Genomic DNA, 19,034 nt, shown 5'->3' with positions numbered 1-19,034 from the left:
CTCCACAGGGAACTGCTAAACTTTCCAGGCTTTAATTCAACAAGCAGCCCAGCCTCCTGGTCACTACGTGCCTTGCCCTCCCCAAGACCATGTTTCCCTCTTCCTCTTTGCAGTGCACAAGCCTGGAGCGAAAGCAGCCATCGCTTAAAGCCCATGTTCTCAGCTGCCAGGCTCCTGGAGGCAGAGAATTATGCTGAGGGCAACACCAAACCCTGCTGCCTGCTTTGCCTCAGCTGTGATCCCCACCCGTGGCAGCTCTGCCCCTTCACTGCTCAGCCTCACTGAACACTCATGGGTCTGCTCCCTGCACCACGTCCCCAGCAGAGATGTCTAAATGGTCTTCCAGAAAATCACTAAGAGGCTTCCAGCAAAGACATGGCCCAGGAAAAATGCTGCTTTCATTCCTAAGATGTAAAGCTGTGGGGCTGAATAAACTGAATTAAAAGGGGTCTGATTATCAGTGGTTGTGGAGTCAGTAGCCAACTTATCTGAGAATCAAGCTTTTCTTAGAGGAGCTCATCACACTCATGACCCCCAAAACAAAGGCAGCTGGCCCCAGAGAGCCTTGTGAACCCTGGCATTTGCCTTTCTGGTCTTTTCCTCATCCATGGTTATCGCCACTGCTTCCCAGATCGCATTTGGACATCCTGGAGCTGGCACAGCTTCATGTGGGTACTTCCATAAAGGCTACCTTTTAGGAGAGACTTTTAGGCTGTTTATCCATGAAAAAAAATGCTGCCATTGCAGCCCAGGAGCTTCCCTCTCCCCACATATCCCAGGGGCCTGAAGGTGAAGGTGAATTCCTGTTTATTTCCTTAAGCAGCTCTATTCATAGCCTTCAAAAGCTGCCAAGCCCCATCTGTCAGGCCCAAGAGGACTCGAAAGTGCATCTTAGGTAAACACCAGCAGCAAGGTGGGACTGCCCAGAGTTAGCGGTTCTCCCTTGGAAGCTTTATTGCATCTTCTGAAAGTCATGGGCACATCTCCAAAACAAGTCTTGAGCAAAAGTGAGGCTGAGACACCAGGCTGTAGTTCAGGCACGCAACATCCCCGTGTCCAGGATTATTAGAGAGCAGCCCACTGCAGCAGGGGAAAAGGCAGGGAGGTTATTTGGATATTGGAGGTATTGGATCTAGATGTGCCCAGATCGCGCATGGGAGCTTCAAAGTGGATAAGACCTGTCCCATCTGGTGGTGCCTGGTGTGACAGCTCCAGGGGATTCTGCCATAGGGACACAGCGGGGGGCTACAGCCAGAGGGGTTCTATCTACCACCCACTCTGTGTGTAGCTGGGGGCAGGCACAGCTGAGATGTTCAGACCTGATGCCCACGAGAGGCACCCAGGGCAGAGTAGGGCTAGCTGCAGCATGTATTGCTCCCTACTTGCACCACAGCTGAGGAAGGTGATGGATTATTTTGTCCCTGCTGCTTTGGGCTCAGTTTGGTTTCAGGGAGGACGGATAGGCTTCTCCCAAGCCTGCAGCCCCACATGCTTCCATGTGAGTGAGGTGATCATCGCAGGGGTAGTCTGAAAGAGGTGGGGGAAAGCTCTCTCCCATGGGCATGGGAATTGCATTCCACCAGAGACACCAGGACAGCTGTGAGAGCCCACGCACACCATGGAAAGAACAAGTCATCCTATAGCAAGTGTGTTCTGTGTCCTGGCTCTGCAGCCTGACTCACCACAGAGCCATGCACAGCTGGATTTCACCCCCAGCCCCACAGACCTGTGGTGTACACTGGAAATCCACAATGACATGCACTGCTCCTTCTCCGTCTGCTTCTGACAGGGCCAGCACCCTGTTTGCCTGCATTGCCCACTGAGCCAGCTCACCCCCAGTCCATCTGCAGGGCACTGGGGCTCAGGCTGTCCCGGTCCAGGCACTGGAAGAGACCTTGGCTGGGTGTCAGTCTGTTCCGTCTGATCTAGGCAGAAGTCCTATTGCTGAGTGCAGGGAGAGAGTCCTATCCCACTGGGGAGAAATCTTTGGCCCACATAGGACAAAGACAGCCACTCTTGGACAAGTTCCCAGGACAGTTCAGGTTCATCGTGCCCTGTGCAGGTGGTGCTTTCAGCATCCATGCATCTGCTTAGTGTGAGTCTAGAGAGCACGGCCTTTCTGCCTCTGATCTGCTTCTGAAATGGAAAAAACCAGAAACCCTCCTGCAGGACCTGCTGACACACTCCCAGATAGCAGGAGAGCTGCGACATTCCTCGGATAAGCAGATTCCTGTCTGCTCTGCGCTTAGTCATCTCACTTGCCTTTTCCTCAGCTGGGTGCTGGGCTCCCACGCCAGCAGCCATTGCCTTTCCCCAAGCTGCCCTGTGCCTGTGAGGAGCTCACACCCAGCAAAGAAGACAGTAAATGATATTCCCAGAGTGGTTCTGGGGCATCCTGTTTATTTATATGCACTTTGGGTTCATTGTTTTGCAGCAGCATCCACCAGCAATTAATGCAGAAATATCCTCTGCAGAAAAACTCATTAGAGAATCTCTCCCAGAGCTGAGAGGAGGAAAGGCTTCTCACACTGACAGATTATTGTATAGGAGACAGCAGGATTATTAATCCACACTTGTATTGCTTTCACCAAGCTGCTTGCTCACCTTTCTCTCCTTCTTTTGCAGAATTCTTCCCCTCTTGGAGAGCACTGGGCTTTTCTCAACTGCTCCAGCCCAGATCTGCCCAACCTGGCTTAAAATGGGATGAAGAAACTTGGATTTTGAACTGGGGTTAGCTGCAGTTCAAACCTCAGCCTGCAAACCCCTTGACTCTGCTGTGAACTGAACTCAAGGCTTGAGGGGTCTTCTCCTGTTTGCCATTTCCATCGGAGTTTGTGTAGATGGTTGACCTGGGAGCGAGTGCTGGGAGCCCTGGGGTGCATCAGTTATGCCCAAACCACCCTGCTGGCATGTGGTTGGAGCTGGACCTGTGAGGCTGGCAGCAATGGGAAAGCTCCTGGGGCTGATGAGGCCCTTAGGCGATCTCCTGCCCATCCAGTGCTCCAGACAGCATAAGACAACATTGCAAGCATGTGTGAGGTCCAGTTTTCCTCCTGGCAGCCTCACACCAAAATCTCCTCTTTGACGACCCTACTAAGCCTTGTAAGTGTGGAGAGGACTTCTCAGGACTTCCTCTGCAAGCTCCGGAGCTCCTTAAAGCTGCTGAGATCAAAGAGCCAGCCAGTTGCTCCAGACTCATTTCCTTCCCTGTGCAATCCCCCTCCATCCCACTGCTGACAAGGCACACCCAGGGCTGGCACTGTGGCCCTCACACAACATGCAGGTCCTGGCTGTCCCCACCATGTGCATGGAGGACCTTGAAGACCCCTCACTCCCACCCAGCCTGGGCTCGCCACTGTGAGCTCGAGGGCCGTTTCCAGATGTGGCTGCATCACTGCGCAGGCTGCTTTTTGCTTTCACCCAAAACCAGGGTTTAAGCCACCACATATATAAAGAAATCCCCGTTATAATTATCTTCCTGGCACTATCATTTATCTAAGCCCTTAGAATAGGGCTTAGCTTCACGCTATGGTGAAGAGCACTAAGCAATTGCCACGTTGTCAGTTAGAAAAGACGTGGTTTCTTTTCTCTTCTTTTTTTTTTTCCCCCTCCCTAAAATTTTTTCCAGATGTCTTTTTGGCTTCTTTTCCCTTCGGAGCAGCACCAGCAGCTGTATAATTTCAATGTGAGCCGTGACTAATCCAGCTCAGAGAGCATTCAACAGGAGCATTCAGCTCCTCGGGGTGTGAATCAAGCAAATGAAACTTTGGCTTAGGGGATGTGTGACCTCTGGAGCCAGACTGGACCTATGAGTGACACTGAGCTACATGTAGGAGCTATGGACACTGGTCATGGGAGAAGATGCTCCAGATTTCACAAGTAATTGGCTGTGCTAGAAGGACCTATGGGGTCTTAGACACAAAACTAGGCTCCACATGGACCCAAGAGGCTCGTGTTGGGTATTTATGGATGTCTCTCTGAGCGATATCAATAACCACATACCAGCACTCAGGGATGGGTTTTGAGTGGTGTGTAGCCAAGTAATGGGTGAAGAAGACTTTCTTCTCTTTGCCAACAGCCTCCCAAGCTGCCCGATCACAGAGATCGACCGTCTCACTGGGAAGTGATGACGGTTCTCACAGTCACCTCCACTCTCTTTCCCCTCCCCTTTCCCTTTCTGTTTTGTTTGGGTTTTGTTTCTTGCTGGCCATGTGGATATTTAGTTTAGAAAGAAACATCTGTTTCTTTCACATGCAGTAGAAGTGCCACAAGGCCAGATGAGGGGTGGCCTGATAAAATAATCACAGATCACGAAGCAACAAGAATCCTACAGAGCAAGGAGCCAGCACAGCCCAGCAGGTCATCACAGGCCAGTTCCTATGTTGACATCTAAAGCCTCAGCAACATCGGTGGGAAGAGTTAAGCACCCTGGTTGGTGTCTCAGCCCCTCTCAAAGAGTGTGTAATCACGAGGAATAAACCCAAATCCCAGGCAGCCGAGACAAAAGATGATGCTGCATCTTGTTATGGTCTTGGGTATCCTTCACCCAGCATCCACATCACACTGCTGGTGCCCAGATGACTTGTCCTCAGTCCTGCAGGCTACATGAGCCGCCACCTTTCCGGCAGCCCCTGCAGAGCAACCTTGCATTGCCTGGATGGGTGAGGGTTGGTGCCAGAGGTGATCACAAGCTGCAAAGAGCTGGACTCCATGTGTTGCTCAGGACAGCCCTGTATGTCATGGAGACACTCTTCAGGGATGCCCAAATCCCAGCAAATTGAAAGCATCTCTTTTTGGCCACTGGTTTTACTTTGCAAGCAGTGCCATGGCCATGCTGGTGCATAAAGGCATGCTGTCTGGTTCTACCAGGGCAGCAGGTGAGCTTTAAATCCTCTTGGTCATGGTAAGATGCAAGGAGAGAGGAGCTGGGTTTTCACGCTGGGCATAGAGAGGAACAGATGGGAAAAGTCAACTCCAAACAGCTTTGCTGTCTGGCTGCCTCTGGCTGGCTAACTCCAGCTGAGTTACGAGCTGTAAGGTCAGAACACTTTGTGATGTCCAAAGACACCGTCAGATTCGACTGACCAGCAATTTTGACTGTGGGTTTTGCTCAGTCAGTCCAGATCTGCTGGACAGTGGCCACAGCAGAGAGTCCAATCTACTGAGGGTCACATCTGCCAGCCCAGCATTTCTCTGCCTATTTGGAGCATATTTCAGACATGTCATAACTCTCCACACTCTCTGGATCATTCTTTCCCCTCCCTTCCCGCAAGGCAGCCCCAGATGGCATCAGTGCTAAAAGAGAGGATGGAGGAACAAGAAATCTCCTGCCTTTCTCTGCAACCCCCTGAGGATGGGAAACACCAGCTCTGGGACAGAACTACACTGTTGTGAAATGACAGCATTTAACATGTTAACTGCAATAGGCTAAGGTGCCAGGAGGTGCCCAAACTGAGCAGAGATGGCATTCCTCCCTGCTCCCACCGTGTTCTTAATCCAAGAGAGCCAGAGAACTGACAAACTCATTGCAGCAGTGCAGGGAGCTGCTGTGACAATGACTCTATGTGGAAGGCTGTGCTGGGGGGCTGCAAGAAACCCCCTTGATCTCCAGCCCCGCTTGATTTCTCTGGTCTACCCCTTGGACCCAAGCTGTGCCTCAGCCCTGGGTGGGACTGCCCACTGGGGAGAGAGGGAGAGGAAGAGCCCCATTTGAAAAGATAGCGAGGAGGAGGAGGAGGAGAGGCAGCAGGAAACCCAGCCCACCCTTTGGCTTCCTCCTGCCTCCTTCTAAAACCTGCAGACTCCTCCAGCCCGTCCAAGCGCCTGAAGTTCCCTCAGCCCTGCTGCCGGACTGTGAGGTATGGCCCGAGAGCTCCGCGTTGGCCTTTGCTGTGCTCTTTCTCCCACCATAGGGGTCCTGATATAGCCCCTCTCATGGGGGGTCCCTGCTCTGGGAGGTGCTCTCTCAGCCCATGGGGTGCACCCTGTGCTCGGCAACACATTGCTGGGGATGGGGAGGTGGGCGCTCCCCACTCCGAGTGATGCATTTAGAGACCCCTCCTGCCGCCTTCTCTTTCTCCTCTTTGCAGCATCTCCACTCCTAAACTGAGGCTGTTACTGTATTTCACTGCTGGATTACTAGTTTTAACACTGATGGCATCCCTAAAGGGTTAACCTGCCCTAAGTTTTTCTCTTTTCTCCCTTTTTTCCCCTCTGGATTTTCATCTGTGGGGTATTTCCTCAGCAAGATGTGCAAGACAAATGCCTGTGCACATCAAACTGACCTGCAGAGCAAATCAGATCTAGTTACAGACCGGTCCCGAGGTGTGTTGGCAGGTGAAGTTTTACTCACCGGAGTATCGAGAGGTAGAACAAAGGAGCTGTCGACTTCATCTCAGCATTTTTATTTTTTTCAGTACAGCTGCTCTTGTTTCTCCTAAAAAAAAAAAACAAACCAAAAAAAGACACTCAGCTTTTTGTTCCAAGCAGGCTTTGAAACCGTTTCAAGTCCTGCTGCCTTGGTTTGTTTAACTCCAGCTGATCGACTGTTAGAGAGATGAAGGCTGCAGGAAAGGAGAAACAAAGCTCTCTTGGGGTTTCTTTTTCAGTTTTAAGAACTTGGGCTCAGTCAGGCACGATTTTAGGTCCACGCAGAAGGAGTTAAGAGCTTGTTGCCTTTAAAGGCAGCCGCTGTCCTTGCTGTCCAGTGACATGTGTGGCAGGCTAACTCTGCTCTTTGTGTCCCTCCTCTGTTGCACCCAGCCCAGAGAAGGAAACTTCACAGGATGGGGGCTAAATTCCCACCCAAACCAAAAGGCACCGTTCAGGGGCACCGGGAAGGTCGCCAGTGATCTGAGCCCTCGGTTACCACCAACTTGAAACAGCCCAAAATCTCTGCAACACGCCGAAAGGGCAAAAGTAAATCACAGCCATTTGTTAGGCTCGAACAGGCGAGTTTTAAGAGGACATAAAAGGCTGTTGCGTCCTGCACAGCAGCTAAAGCCAAGCTATTGTCTGCCACATAGGCAGGAGCAGGGATGCGGGCGGTGTCGGGAGGGGGAAGAGGAGAAATAAACTTTTTGAGCTTTTTTTTTTTCAAGCCCCTCCTTCCACAACTCTCTGCTCTTCCATGACTCAGCCCCAGAGGAATGTCGGCTCCCATGGAAACCCTTTCTGGGTCCTCTGGTCGGAGGGATGTCGGGGCTGCTATCGCTGGGCGAGCCCAGAGAATGCTTTGAAGAGGGTTTGCGTTTTTGCAGAATATTTCGTGACCAGTTTCTTCTCTCTCTGCTCTATGGAGCTGTGTGAGATCAGCTCGCTGTGTCCCCCGGGAGCCAGGGGGACCGCTCGCACTGACACAGAAATATCCCGGCTGCTTTTGGCACTGTCCCGCATCCAGACCAAGCAAAAGAAAGACCTCAGGCAGGTCAGGAAAATGCTTTATCGCCTGTTCTTCCCACTGAGGTGTGCAAAGGGCTCACCAGTGCACCTCTGCTTGCAGCCCAGGTCTCATTCATGCTCTTTTCTTGCTACTAATTTAATAGTTTCCCATTATGGATGCAATTTACAACCTGGACAAACTGTGACAGCATCAAGCCAGCACACAACTTTAGTGGCGTACAGGCTCTTGCCCTTATAACGATAGCCCTGTAAGATCTAGAGCATTTACAAGCACAGAGCTGTTCAACCCCTTGCAAGGGGAATGGGTTAATGCAGCAGTGTGGTGTAGATGTGTCTTTAGTGACTCTGCATGGACAGATGTGGTACATAGATTTTTTCCCCCATGTTTTACTCAGAATGTGTAAGTGTGTGCATGAGCTAAAGGGAATTTCACTCCCATCTAAACTTAGCCTGGCTTTCTAAGCCTGCATGCTGCATGCCAGGGCACTGAGAAACAGCCAAGCTGGTTTCTGTCCTCTGCTCATGTCCTGCTCCCCTGGGTCCCAATGCAGCTGCAGCACATCTGGGTAAGCCAGCACCCCCAGCAGCACACCCTGACACACAGGGACCTGTTCAGCAGGGAACATTATTGGGATTCACACAAACAACTTTGATTTCAAATGGAATTTTAGCCTGGGAGTTGACTTTTAGCCCTCGCCCTGTGTCAGCCACATGTGGTCACCCATCTGCACCTTGAAAACTATGGCCCACGGTGGGGTTTGTAGCAGAAGCTTTTTTCTGGGCTGGTCCTGCCTTTACATTCAGTGCTGGGGCACGTCAGGCCCTGCAGAGCCTTGGAAGAGCAATGAGCAAATGGAAGGTGGATGCAGGACACCCTGCTGCTCAGGCTGGCTGCCTCCTGCATGGCCAGGCTGGGTGCTGGTGGGGAGCTGAGACATGGGGAGGGGTTCCTCCCAACAGTTACCCGCTCCTGCTCCTCACTGCTGGTGTTGGGAGGTGATAACTGGGCCCCTCGCCTGGGTAAGCCATGGAGGCGTCTGGGGTTATCCCAGTGGCCTCAGGGAGGAGCTGTCAAAGTGGCCAAGCAGAGACTCCTCCCCACGCGAACGTGGCATCCCAAAGGGCTTATGCAACCCTGGCCAGGGCCACTGCCACATGGGCCACGCTCCATCATCCACAGAACCTCCTCCAGAGGCTGCACCCCTGGTCCTTGTGCTCCTCCAGCCCACAAAGGGCCCCAGGCTGGGTAGGAGGAGACAAGAGGGACCCACAGAACCCAGGAGCACAGACTCTCCTCCGTGCATCACTCTGGGGTGTTTTCGCCAACAGGAGAAACCTATGATGGTGCTACAGGATTGGGGTGAGGGTGGTAAAGAGTTGACCAGAATAGCCTGCTTTGAACTTATGCAGGTGTTGAGGATCAGCCTCAGACCTTTCTACACCCTGTGATTCTCTTATTAGGGACGTGTCTGCAAAGTGCAATGAGCAACAGGCGCTGAGGGGTAGCCTGGGCCATGGTAGAAAGGTAAACCTTTGAGAGGGGTTTATGGGAGCCACAGGACTCCATTTACAAAGCAACTAGGAGCTGAAGTTCCCACTTAGGATGCAAGTGTGGTCAAGCATTAGAAAGGCAGTGCAGGCCATGGGTCCTACAGCCCATGGGTGCCAGGATCTCTTCTCCAACATCAGCAGTTAGGAGGGCAGGCCTGAGGAGGGGATGGTGACCGTGGAGGCTTCTCTTACTTTATATTCAACATCCCTCTCTGTGCCCACAACATCCTGGTTTCCAGAATCTTATAAAGTGCTGACTACTGTTAATTCTTTTAGAATGCAGAAGGGTATAAGTCCCTGCTTGCTAAAATCTCACAGGAATATCCCCAAGCCCCTCTGGCTGGGGGATGGATGCTGAGCTCATGGTATGGCCCAGCTGCCAGCTCCAGAGAGCATCCTCTTGGACAGCAGGACCACAGTAGGCCTATACACAGATTGGCACCATGGGCCAGGTTCTTCTGACGGCACAGCTCTGTGCCCAGGGCTCCTGAGCTGTTATTTCAGGACTTTGGCCACCAGACATTCAGGAATGACCATGCCTTTGCAAAGCAGCCAGGGGCTCACAGACACTGCAATGTGCTCTGTGCACAGGCTCTGCCTCCAAAAGGATGTTGTTTTTCAAACAAACTTGTTTTCCCATCTCTGGTGCGAGACAGCTCTGCAGAGCTTGTTTGCTCAGACTCTTTCATGCTCTTTCTTCCTCCAAACACAACACTGGCAGCTCAGACTGACTGCTGGCTCCCAGCAAGCATGTAATGCCCTGACCCCAGCTTACTGCATGCCCAGACTTTGAAATTCAAGGATTTGGGGGGGCCTGAGGAAATGAGCTGGGATGGCCTTGGTTTGGAGTTGGGTTCTTAAAGCCATCTTCCACATGTACATCTCCTGAAGGCTGGGCACTGCCATGTTTCTGCCCAACAAGCATCACTGAACCTCAGAGCATCTTCCAAAGCAAACAAGCCCCTTGGGAGAAGCCCAAGAGGAGCCTTTACAAGCCAGGGGATGGCAGCAAAGGAGGAGATGGACAGATTCACTGGTACTTTTCCACCTCCCCACCACAAACCACCCTTCCAGAAGTGAAGAACCAGTGATCTCTCCTGGCAAATGCTGGGAGAGCTCTCAGCAGCCTCCAGAGTAAATAAAGGCGCGGGGAAGGGACAGCATGTACCAAGTGGGAGAGGAGGGAGCTGCTCAGCTGCAGTCCCTCTCCCCACAGATCCTCCATCCCACTGCAGCAGCCATCCCCACCGCTTCCAGCCCCCCATCATCCCTTGGGAAACTGCCCTCCATGCCCTGACACCCACTTTGCATGGGCACCCTGCCGAGGCTGGGTGAGGCGCTGAGATTGGAAGGAGATTTCAGCCTCTGTGTGGCCAAATCTTGCTAAATTAGGAAGCAAAGCTCAGCCTGGCTGGTGCCCTGGCAGCACAGTGTTGGCGTGGTTTTATACCCAGAGAGCTGCTGTGCACAGGGAGGATGGGAAAGGATGCACTGACAAATCAGATATCCATCCATGCTCACTGGGAGAGACGACACCTTATCATAGGATCATAGAACAATTTGAGTTGGAAGGGACCATCAAAGCTCATCCAGTCCAACCCCCCTGCAGTGAGCAGGCACATCTTCAACTAGACCAGGTTGCCCAGAACCACATCCAGCCTGGCCAGGTGGAGAGGAGGAGGGCAAGCGGAAGGGGGGCAGCGGAAGCCTTGGCACAGGGACAAGTCCCCTCGCTGTCAGGAGACAAACCAGGGGTGTTTGGCTCTCCCGGCGGGCGGAAGGGAGAGGGCAGCCCTCGCTGTCAGGAGCAGGATGCCACTGGCATATTAAGCTGCCATCTGAGCTCCTCTCTGCCCTCACACAGAGGGGCTCAATCCTGCCAAACAGGAACTGGGGGGGTGACAAGGACAGGGTGATTTCACCAGCTGCACTCTCCTTCTGGCTCGCATTGCAGCCAGCATTAGCTGGGCTGCCTGGATCTCTCATCCTATATAGTCCCTGCAACAGCCCAGATTAGGAGGGCGCAAAGGGATCACCCTCCTGGAGCTCAAATCACAGACTGGTTTGGGTTGAAAGGACCTTAAAGCTCATCCAGTTCCAACCCCCTGCCACAGGCAGGGACATCTTCCACTAGAGCAGGTTGCTCCAAGCCCCTGTGTCCAGCCTGGCCTTGAACACTGCCAGGGATGGGGCATCTCCCAGCAGGACAGAACCCCAAAGCATCCCAGATCCCTCGAACCCAGCTGGGGGACCCTCAGTTCTGAGTAGGAAAGGGAAAAACTATAGTAAGGACCCCAACATTTAGGGGTGCTGGGGAGGGGAGACTGGTCCCTGATGACCCGTAGATATGTCTGTGTCCATGTGGAAAGGGTTTTCTAAAGGAATGAATTCTCAAATGCCCCATCTCACTGTCTCTCTGCTCTTTTCTTCCCCCACTTTCATTTTTCATCTGATTGACAAATAAAATGGTAGAGTTTCATTGCTTGTACCTGGGGCTCATATCAGGGCCTTTTAACATTAAAAATTGAGGGTTTCTCAAAAAAAATTGGTTCTTTTCCAATTTCCCTGAAAAAGGGAACTGTCATTTTGACTGCTTATTTTCTAAAGGCATCCAGGAAAGCAACAGAAATTTAAACCCCTGCGGTCCCATTTTGCAAAATCAAAAGAATTTGTGTTGGAAACATGATTTAGCTTAAGGTTTTGGCTAGAAAAGCCGGCATGTGGCTCTGTAATATGAAGCAGATGAGGCAGGAAACAAGAGAACACCCTTTTCTAAGTGCCTGACTGCCAACCATGAGCTCGGCCTGGAGCCCAGCGGCACATAGTGGCCTCCTTCCTCATCCCTCCTTTTCCTCTCCTTTATTCAGGGTCTGCTGAAAGATGAGGGCCTGGATCTTTTTCCTTCTCTGCCTGGCAGGCAAAGCCCTGGCAGCTCCGGTAAGTACAGGACACAATGGAACCTCTTGCTGTCAGGGCTGTCAATGTGATGTATCTGATGGGGATTTTCTTCTGTAAGGAATAAAACCCTGAGGGATGGGGGGGAGTAGTGGAAGAGGAAACCCAGTGGGTCATCCCCCTTGGGACCACCCTCCCCACAGACCCCAGCTCATGGTCCCTTTTCCCTACAGCAGGAGGCTTTGCCCGATGAGACAGAGGTCATTGAAGATCCCACCACAGAGGTAGGTGACTCTGCTTCTCCTCCTCATCCCATCCCACCCACTGCTCTGGGAAGAGAATCTCCAAAGCATGGAGGAGCAGGGGCAACAATGGGGCTGCTCTGCCCCCCAGGATCTGGTACTGAGCTCTTTGTGCACCCCCAGCAGAAACACTGATCTCTTTTGCAGGAGCCCGTGGGGGCTAACCCTGTCCAGGTGGAGGTGGGAGAGTTCGAGGAACCCACAGAGGATGTAGAGGAGATTGTCGCAGAGAGTAAGTTGCTCTTCCTCTGTCCTCCAGCAGGCAAAGACATTGTCCCTTCCCTGGGGGACCTTTAGCCACCCCTAACAGTGAGAGACTTCTTTGGGAAAGGTGAAGCACAAGGACAATGCCAACATAGACGCATACTTAAAAGTAAGAGAGGTATTCTCTGTAAGCTCCTTTTTGCAACATTGCCATTGCATTGTGTTGCTATAGAAGGGAGCCCTTAGGGCTAACATGGGCTTCTGTAAACCCTCGCATCTTCCCAGTGCAAGAAGAGATGCTCAGGGCTGTCCCTGGTGAAGTCTCTGTCTTCCCTCTGTGCTGAGATACCCTGGGCAGCTCATGGGAGGTGAGGATGGGGCGGGCTCTGACTTCGCTCCCTGCCCTCTCCCAGATCCCTGCCAGAACCACCACTGCAAGCATGGCAAGGTGTGCGAGGTGGACGACAACAACTCGCCCATGTGTGTGTGCCAGGACCCCTCCAGCTGCCCAGCCACTGCCGGCGTCTTCGAGAAGGTGAGGGCAAAAGCTGCTTGATGGACCAGAACAGGGAGAGACACCACATAACACATTGCCAAAGATGGGGGGAGACAAGTCAGGGTGGTAGGTCCCCATTTGGCCTCAGCCAGTGGTGACCAAGAGCCATTGTTCACCCCAAAAAGCAAGTTAAACATCTCATTTGGATGCTCTCTGCTGACTCCCCAGCAAGACTGGGCTTCGCTGCCTCTCACGCAGCATCTCCCCATCCTGTGCAGGTTTGCGGCACTGACAACAAGACCTACGACTCCTCCTGCCATTTCTTTGCCACCAAGTGCACCTTGGAGGGAACCAAGAAGGGACACAAGCTGCACCTGGACTACATTGGGCCTTGCAAATGTAAGTGGAGTCATTCCCTTAGACAAGGGGACCCCTAACCTGAGCACAGCCCTCTTGTCCGTGGGCTGAGGGAGAGCAAAGATCCAGGCAGGCTTAGGGATGAAGTGGGAGGGCTCCGGGACTCCATGTCCAGACAGTGCATTGACCACCACGTATGGTTTCCAGTCATCCCCGCCTGCCTGGACACAGAGCTGACCGAGTTCCCCCTGCGCATGCGGGACTGGCTCAAGAACGTGCTGATCACCCTGTACGAGCGCGATGAGGACAACAACCTGCTGACCGAGAAGCAGAAGCTCAAGGTGAGGGACTGAGGTGGGGGGGTCCTGGGAGCTCATCTCACCAATGGAACCCAGCACATCTGGGAGCCCATCAGAATGAGCTGCAGGCACCTCCCAGGGCTGCCCTTGTGCCCCATTCTCTTGCTGACAAGGTGTCCCCGGCCTCTCCTACGACAGGTGAAGAAGATCCATGAGAACGAGAAGCGCCTGGAGGCTGGTGACCACACCGTGGAGCTGCTGGCCCGTGACTTTGAGAAGAACTACAACATGTACATCTTCCCCGTGCACTGGCAGTTCGGGCAGCTGGACCAGCACCCCATCGATGGGTGAGTGTCAGCAGAGCAGGATGGGGACCCTTTCCTGCCCAAGGACCAGGGTGATTCGGTGGCAGAAGGTGTCAAGGCAGGCTGGAAATGTGACACGAGTGGATGGTTGCAGAGGCACAGGCAAAGGGACAACCCCTGCACACATCGGGCAGGGGTTGGGGCAAACCAGGCTCGGGTAGAGGCAGTTTTGCCTTCATTTCTGCAGAAAGAGAGGCCTCTCCCAGCCCCAGCTGTTCCCATCTCCCTTGGGTGTGGAGTTTCTGCCTTCTCAGATTTAGTGTCGTATGATAGTTCCCTAAAATATCTTAGTCCGAAGGCCCTGGGATAACTTCAGCAGCTGAAATAGCAGCTGCTGGCTTAGCTGGGAGCTGGAGATGGGCATGAGCGTGATCACACACACAGACCCAGGGGGTAGAGGTGAGGGGGGACCCTCAGCTGCTGCCTATTTTGTGACTAACACAGCAGGTTCAAAAGCAGACACCAGTCCTTGACCTTCATGACACCCAGTGGCAGATACTGGGAGGGCACTGGGACAGAAGTCAAAACAGAGAGCTGGTGCCAGCATCTTGCCCTGTGCTGGCCCCCTCACACAGCAAAGCATCTCCCTTCCCATGGCTGGTGCTGGCAGGCAATGCACTGACCATGCGGTCACCTTGCAGGTACCTGTCTCACACTGAGCTGGCCCCGCTCCGTGCCCCCCTCATCCCCATGGAGCACTGCACCACCCGCTTCTTTGAGGCTTGCGACCTGGACAACGACAAGTACATCGCCCTGGAGGAGTGGGCCAGCTGCTTCGGCATCAAGGAGCGTAAGTACTGAGCCAGGAAGGAATGGGGGTGGAAAGGACATGGAAAAGCACCCCCAAAGCCCACATAAAGCAACGCATTACAGCCGGTCCTGGGGAGGGAAAAACAGTGGAGAACAGGGATTGCAGGAGCAGTGGGACCTTGTCAGTATCCACCTCCTAACCTTGTCTCTCTCTTTTCCTTCCACAGAGGACATTGACAAAGATCTTGTGATCTAAACCCCCAGCTTCCTTCTCTGCTGCCAACTTTGTCTTATTTTAACCTTCCCACTTCCTTTGGTTTTTAAACCGCTTTTGTTTTGTTTTGTTTTTCCCTGGGAACAAGGTGCTAATATAGACCTAAACATATGTAGTAATGGTGCTAAGAGAAATAACAGTCCTCGTTCATAGCCTAATCTATTACCACTAGATTACTCACTCGGCTGTTTCCACAAGCTTCCACCAGCTCTTTCTCTCTCCAACGTGTCTTTACCATTGACTGACCCTGTTCCTGTCCTAAATATCCTGTCTCCGCTCTCAGATCGACTTCTCTTAACATCTTACTAACAGCACATTCTTTGACACATCTGCATAGACACAAAGACCTCTCAGCTGATTCACCACCCGATATCGACCACCAGCAAGGGAAGGCAGAGCAGAGGATGTAGAAGGATTGGGCTTTTCGAGGAGAGTGGCTGTGGGTGACACTGTGGTCACGCAGCTCGTGGTAGGGGGGATGGAGAGGGATGAGAAAGATACAGATTGGTAGGATTTTGTTTTCCCCCTTTTTTCCTCCCATTCCCAGGGCTTGAATTGAACAATCATTGGGCACAAAAAGAAGGGCTAATCAACCAAATGGACAGGAAAGCGCACAAAAATTAAAACCAATAAGATGAAATGCATCCCATCCTGTAAAATCCCCTCCACAAATAAAGGTTTGAAAGTGCTATGTGCTTTACCATTACTCGGTGACCGTACTGCTGTTGTGTTTTCTGTGCTGCAAAGGGCAAGCGGGTATAGCTGCCTGTTCCTCTGGGTGTGTGGGGCTGACCTTGCTGTTGTGATTCTGCTGTCACTGAGATAAAGCTCTTGGCTCTCCCCAAATCACAGTGCCCCCGATCACTTCCCTCCTCTGCCTTGGTTGTGCTTAAATTCCAGCCCTGCTATCCCAGGGAAGCTGTGTCAGTCTTGGAAGGGACATTTCTGCATAGAGAGAGGTGTGCTTGCCACGTGCTCGAGGGAAAGGCTGTGATATATTTTTTCTGTTGTAGATTTTGGGGTTTAAGGGATGGGTGGGAGGAAAGTGAGAAGGTATTAAGGTATTTGGATTTTGCTTTATAGAGAGTGTCCTGACAGGAGCGAAGGGATGGTTACGTCTCGCAGGCTGAGAACTCCTTTTTTACCTCTGAATGTTCCCTGTGCCTTATATTATTAAATTCCTGCCACAGTGTGAGCAACCTGATGAGCCTCTGTAATAAAAAATACTGATTTGAAACACTGACAATAAATGAGCTTGCAATGTTCCTCTGTTTCGTCCCATCCTGACAAGGGGGATTGCACGTGCATCACCAACCTCATGCATGTGTTCAAGTTTAATACAAGTATCCCAGCCCCAGGGAAGAGTCTGGTCAAGGTAAACAGAGGTGCTCCTGCCAGTCACAGCTAGTCACCTCACTGTAAATGGGCTCTTTGGGGTATATCGGATGGGTAACACATGGGCAGATGGAGGCAGACAGGGTCACTGCAGCAGCCAGCAGAGACACACACACAGCTCTAAGGCGTTTGCTTTCATGAGCAATAAAATCCCTGGGAAAGGTGAAAAGGCACAACAGTAGAAAAACAAACACCACCATTTGCATGGCTAAAAATATCCACATAGCAAGAGCTCTGGTAAAGCTGTGAGTTCCTCTGCTAACAGCCCCCGGTGGGATGTGCCATGGTACAGGCACCTGCAGGTCAGATCCTGCTCAGGGTTGCTCCTGCCTGCAGATCCCTGAGCAGGTCCCATTGGGGATGGTCACCATGCCGGTGCTGTGCCAAGCTGTTTGAACCCAGTGGGAAAGCTGATGCCCAGAGGGGCCAAGCAAAGGTTTTTCCCTCCCTGCCTTAAACGCCAGTGCTCATTCCACCCAGCCACACTGCTTCCCAGTGGAGCCATTAGCCAGAGAGGGGTTTCCTCATTGAAGACCCAGCAAATGCCACCTCGGGAGCTGGAGAGGGAGGATTTGGGCAAGAGGAGCACAGGAAGGCAGGCAGGACCAGAGGAGGTCGGCCACCCTGTGTGAACCTGCTTTCCAGTCGCTCCCTCTCAGCCAGAAACTCCTGATCATGCTCCTCTGCCAAGACACAGCCTCCCTGCCAGATCCAGCCCTCCCCACCAGCGCTGCCGGACGGAAGGGAAGGCTCTGCAGCCCTACTCTCCTCTGCCTTCCCCTCTTGTGCAGGAATCAGCTCTCAACCACAGCAAGCTCAGGAAAGTCAGCAGGCTCTACTAGGAAGGCAATTACCACTGCTCAGGAAGGCGATGGGATCCATCTCTATGTCCATGTCCCATCTCAGGGGATGATATTCATGTCCCAGCAGCCTGGCAGAGCCCAAAGGGCCCCCAACTCAGGATAGCTACTGCAAGCGCAGCTATTCTGGCTTTAACTCATCATGCTCATCCCAAGCATCAAAGTGAGCTCCAGAGGTTGCAGCTGGGTCTTCTTTAACCCTTCAAAGGTCATACTCTAAAGTCTCAAGTTGATGGAATTTCACTGCCTTGGGGCAAATGCAATACATGGGGTTACATCAGGACTTGGGGAATAAGCTGGCCTTTTTAAGCTTTCAGACCTAGACAGTCAGCAAGGGTGGAACAGAACAGCCCTTTCCCTGTTACAGCCGAAATCGAGCTTTCCAGTGCCTGCACAGTGCCTGTACTTTCCAAGTGGAAATTCTCCTTGTGGTCAGTGCTGACTGAGGACACAGTTTGCAAACTTGAAAAAAAAGAAAATAGAAAAATAACACAGAGATTGAGGTCCAAAACCAGCCTGACACAAGCACAACCTGACCTGAGTGCTACAGTGCATCTGCAGGCAAAGGTGGCTAATTTCACTGTAGTTACTCAGAGAAGCACGAGAGAGCAGCTCACTGAGAATTGACCTGCATCCAACAGAGAAAAGATGGAAAGACAATGATTTGTGTAGGGATTAGTGCTTTTCTGTCTGTCTTCCTGACCCTTACTTTTACAAAAGAAACAAACTATAGCATAAATGCTGCATTAAGATTTCTGGCTTAAATATTTATCTTGGGGATGCAAAAAGGTGACACTCTAGGATTACTGACTATTCCAATCACACACCTTGGGACAACGCGGACTCCAAGGCTCACCGTTTGCAAGGGGTAGATGCACCCAGAGATGTTTCTGCTCTAGCTAATGGTGCCATGGGAAACCCACAGGGTTAAACCTGTCCTGCAACACATGTGAAGGCTGGTATTTCACACAGGCTTGAGCCTCATCAGCTAAAATCAGTTCTGCAAAGGAGGATTGAGCCATGTAACTGAGGATTTTGACCCACATTCACCTGGGCCACAGCAGTGGGGTTGATGGAGCTTCTTTTCCCAGTTAGGTATCTCTCACAGCAGTCCAAGCACACCCAGACTGGCTGCTAATGGGGGATCTCATCACAAGCCACTAGATATGGCTCAGGATGGGTCCCACAGTGTATGGTGGGGACGGTGCCAGGACCACCTCCACCCTGCTCCAGATCGTGGAGCAGCTCCCGAACTGCCCATATCCACTGCAGAACCATCTTTTGGCTCAAACCAGCCTATGTACCACAATCCCAGTAAAACCAAACCCGGTCTCCGGTGAATAGACAACACCAAGGGAAAACGCTCCAGGGGATGCACCTCCCTGCCTGGAGCAAGAGCAGGAGGGAGGCGGGAACCCTTCACACACATCCTTCTCCTGCATCCGGCGCGGCAGCAGCGGCGCTGCGCGGCCGGCGGGGGGAGCGGCAGGGCAAGGGACGGAGCCCGGCGCTGCGAGGACGGAGCGGGATAGGACGGGACGGGAGCCCCGGGATAGGAGCGGGGGTTTGTCTCTGCCGTGCTGGGGCAGGAGCCGGAGGAGGAACCCGCTCCCACGGGCGCACAGAGCGAGCACACACACACACACGAACAAGCACTGCTGCACAGTGATGCTGAAGTCTAACAGGGCTCGGTCTGCCTCCCAGATGCTCTGGTGCCAAGGTAATTGCACAGTAGGTAATTGTGTCAGGGACCATCCAGTTTCTGCACTGGCCGTGGAGAAGTTACATTACTTTTTATTTCATGGACTACCACACAAACCATGGCCATTTCCCAATTAAGCCCACTTTTTGTCAAGCCTTGGTATTGTGCTCCTAAGAATCACAG

At 52.4% G+C, this 19,034-nt stretch overlaps 1 protein-coding gene across 1 annotated transcript; it reads left to right on the top strand.

Moving 5' to 3' along the window:
* The first annotated feature begins 4,930 nt into the window (after positions 1 to 4,930).
* SPARC (secreted protein acidic and cysteine rich) lies at positions 4,931 to 16,159 on the top strand. Its single transcript, XM_030503612.1, has 10 exons — positions 4,931 to 5,858; positions 11,820 to 11,889; positions 12,081 to 12,131; positions 12,297 to 12,381; positions 12,767 to 12,888; positions 13,128 to 13,248; positions 13,414 to 13,547; positions 13,704 to 13,852; positions 14,512 to 14,660; positions 14,848 to 16,159. Exons 2-10 carry the CDS (start codon positions 11,833 to 11,835, stop codon positions 14,874 to 14,876), a joined length of 897 nt encoding a protein of 298 aa, XP_030359472.1. The 5' UTR covers positions 4,931 to 5,858; positions 11,820 to 11,832; the 3' UTR covers positions 14,877 to 16,159.
* The last annotated feature ends 2,875 nt before the right edge of the window (positions 16,160 to 19,034 follow it).

This window comes from Strigops habroptila, chromosome 12, assembly GCF_004027225.2.
Source record: "Strigops habroptila isolate Jane chromosome 12, bStrHab1.2.pri, whole genome shotgun sequence".
Lineage (NCBI taxonomy): Eukaryota > Metazoa > Chordata > Aves > Psittaciformes > Psittacidae > Strigops > Strigops habroptila.
The sequence above is the reverse complement of the archived record's forward strand: the minus strand, read 5'-3'. Positions and strand labels throughout refer to the sequence as shown.

Excerpts from the sequence above, each read along its gene's own strand:
- SPARC (XM_030503612.1), top strand. The coding sequence starts at position 11,833 with ATGAGGGCCTGGATCTTTTTCCTTCTCTGCCTGGCAGGCAAAGCCCTG. Across the intron at positions 12,132-12,296 it reads TTGAAGATCCCACCACAGAG|GAGCCCGTGGGGGCTAACCC; the intron begins GTAGGTGACTCT and ends TCTCTTTTGCAG. Across the intron at positions 14,661-14,847 it reads CTGCTTCGGCATCAAGGAGC|AGGACATTGACAAAGATCTT; the intron begins GTAAGTACTGAG and ends TTCCTTCCACAG.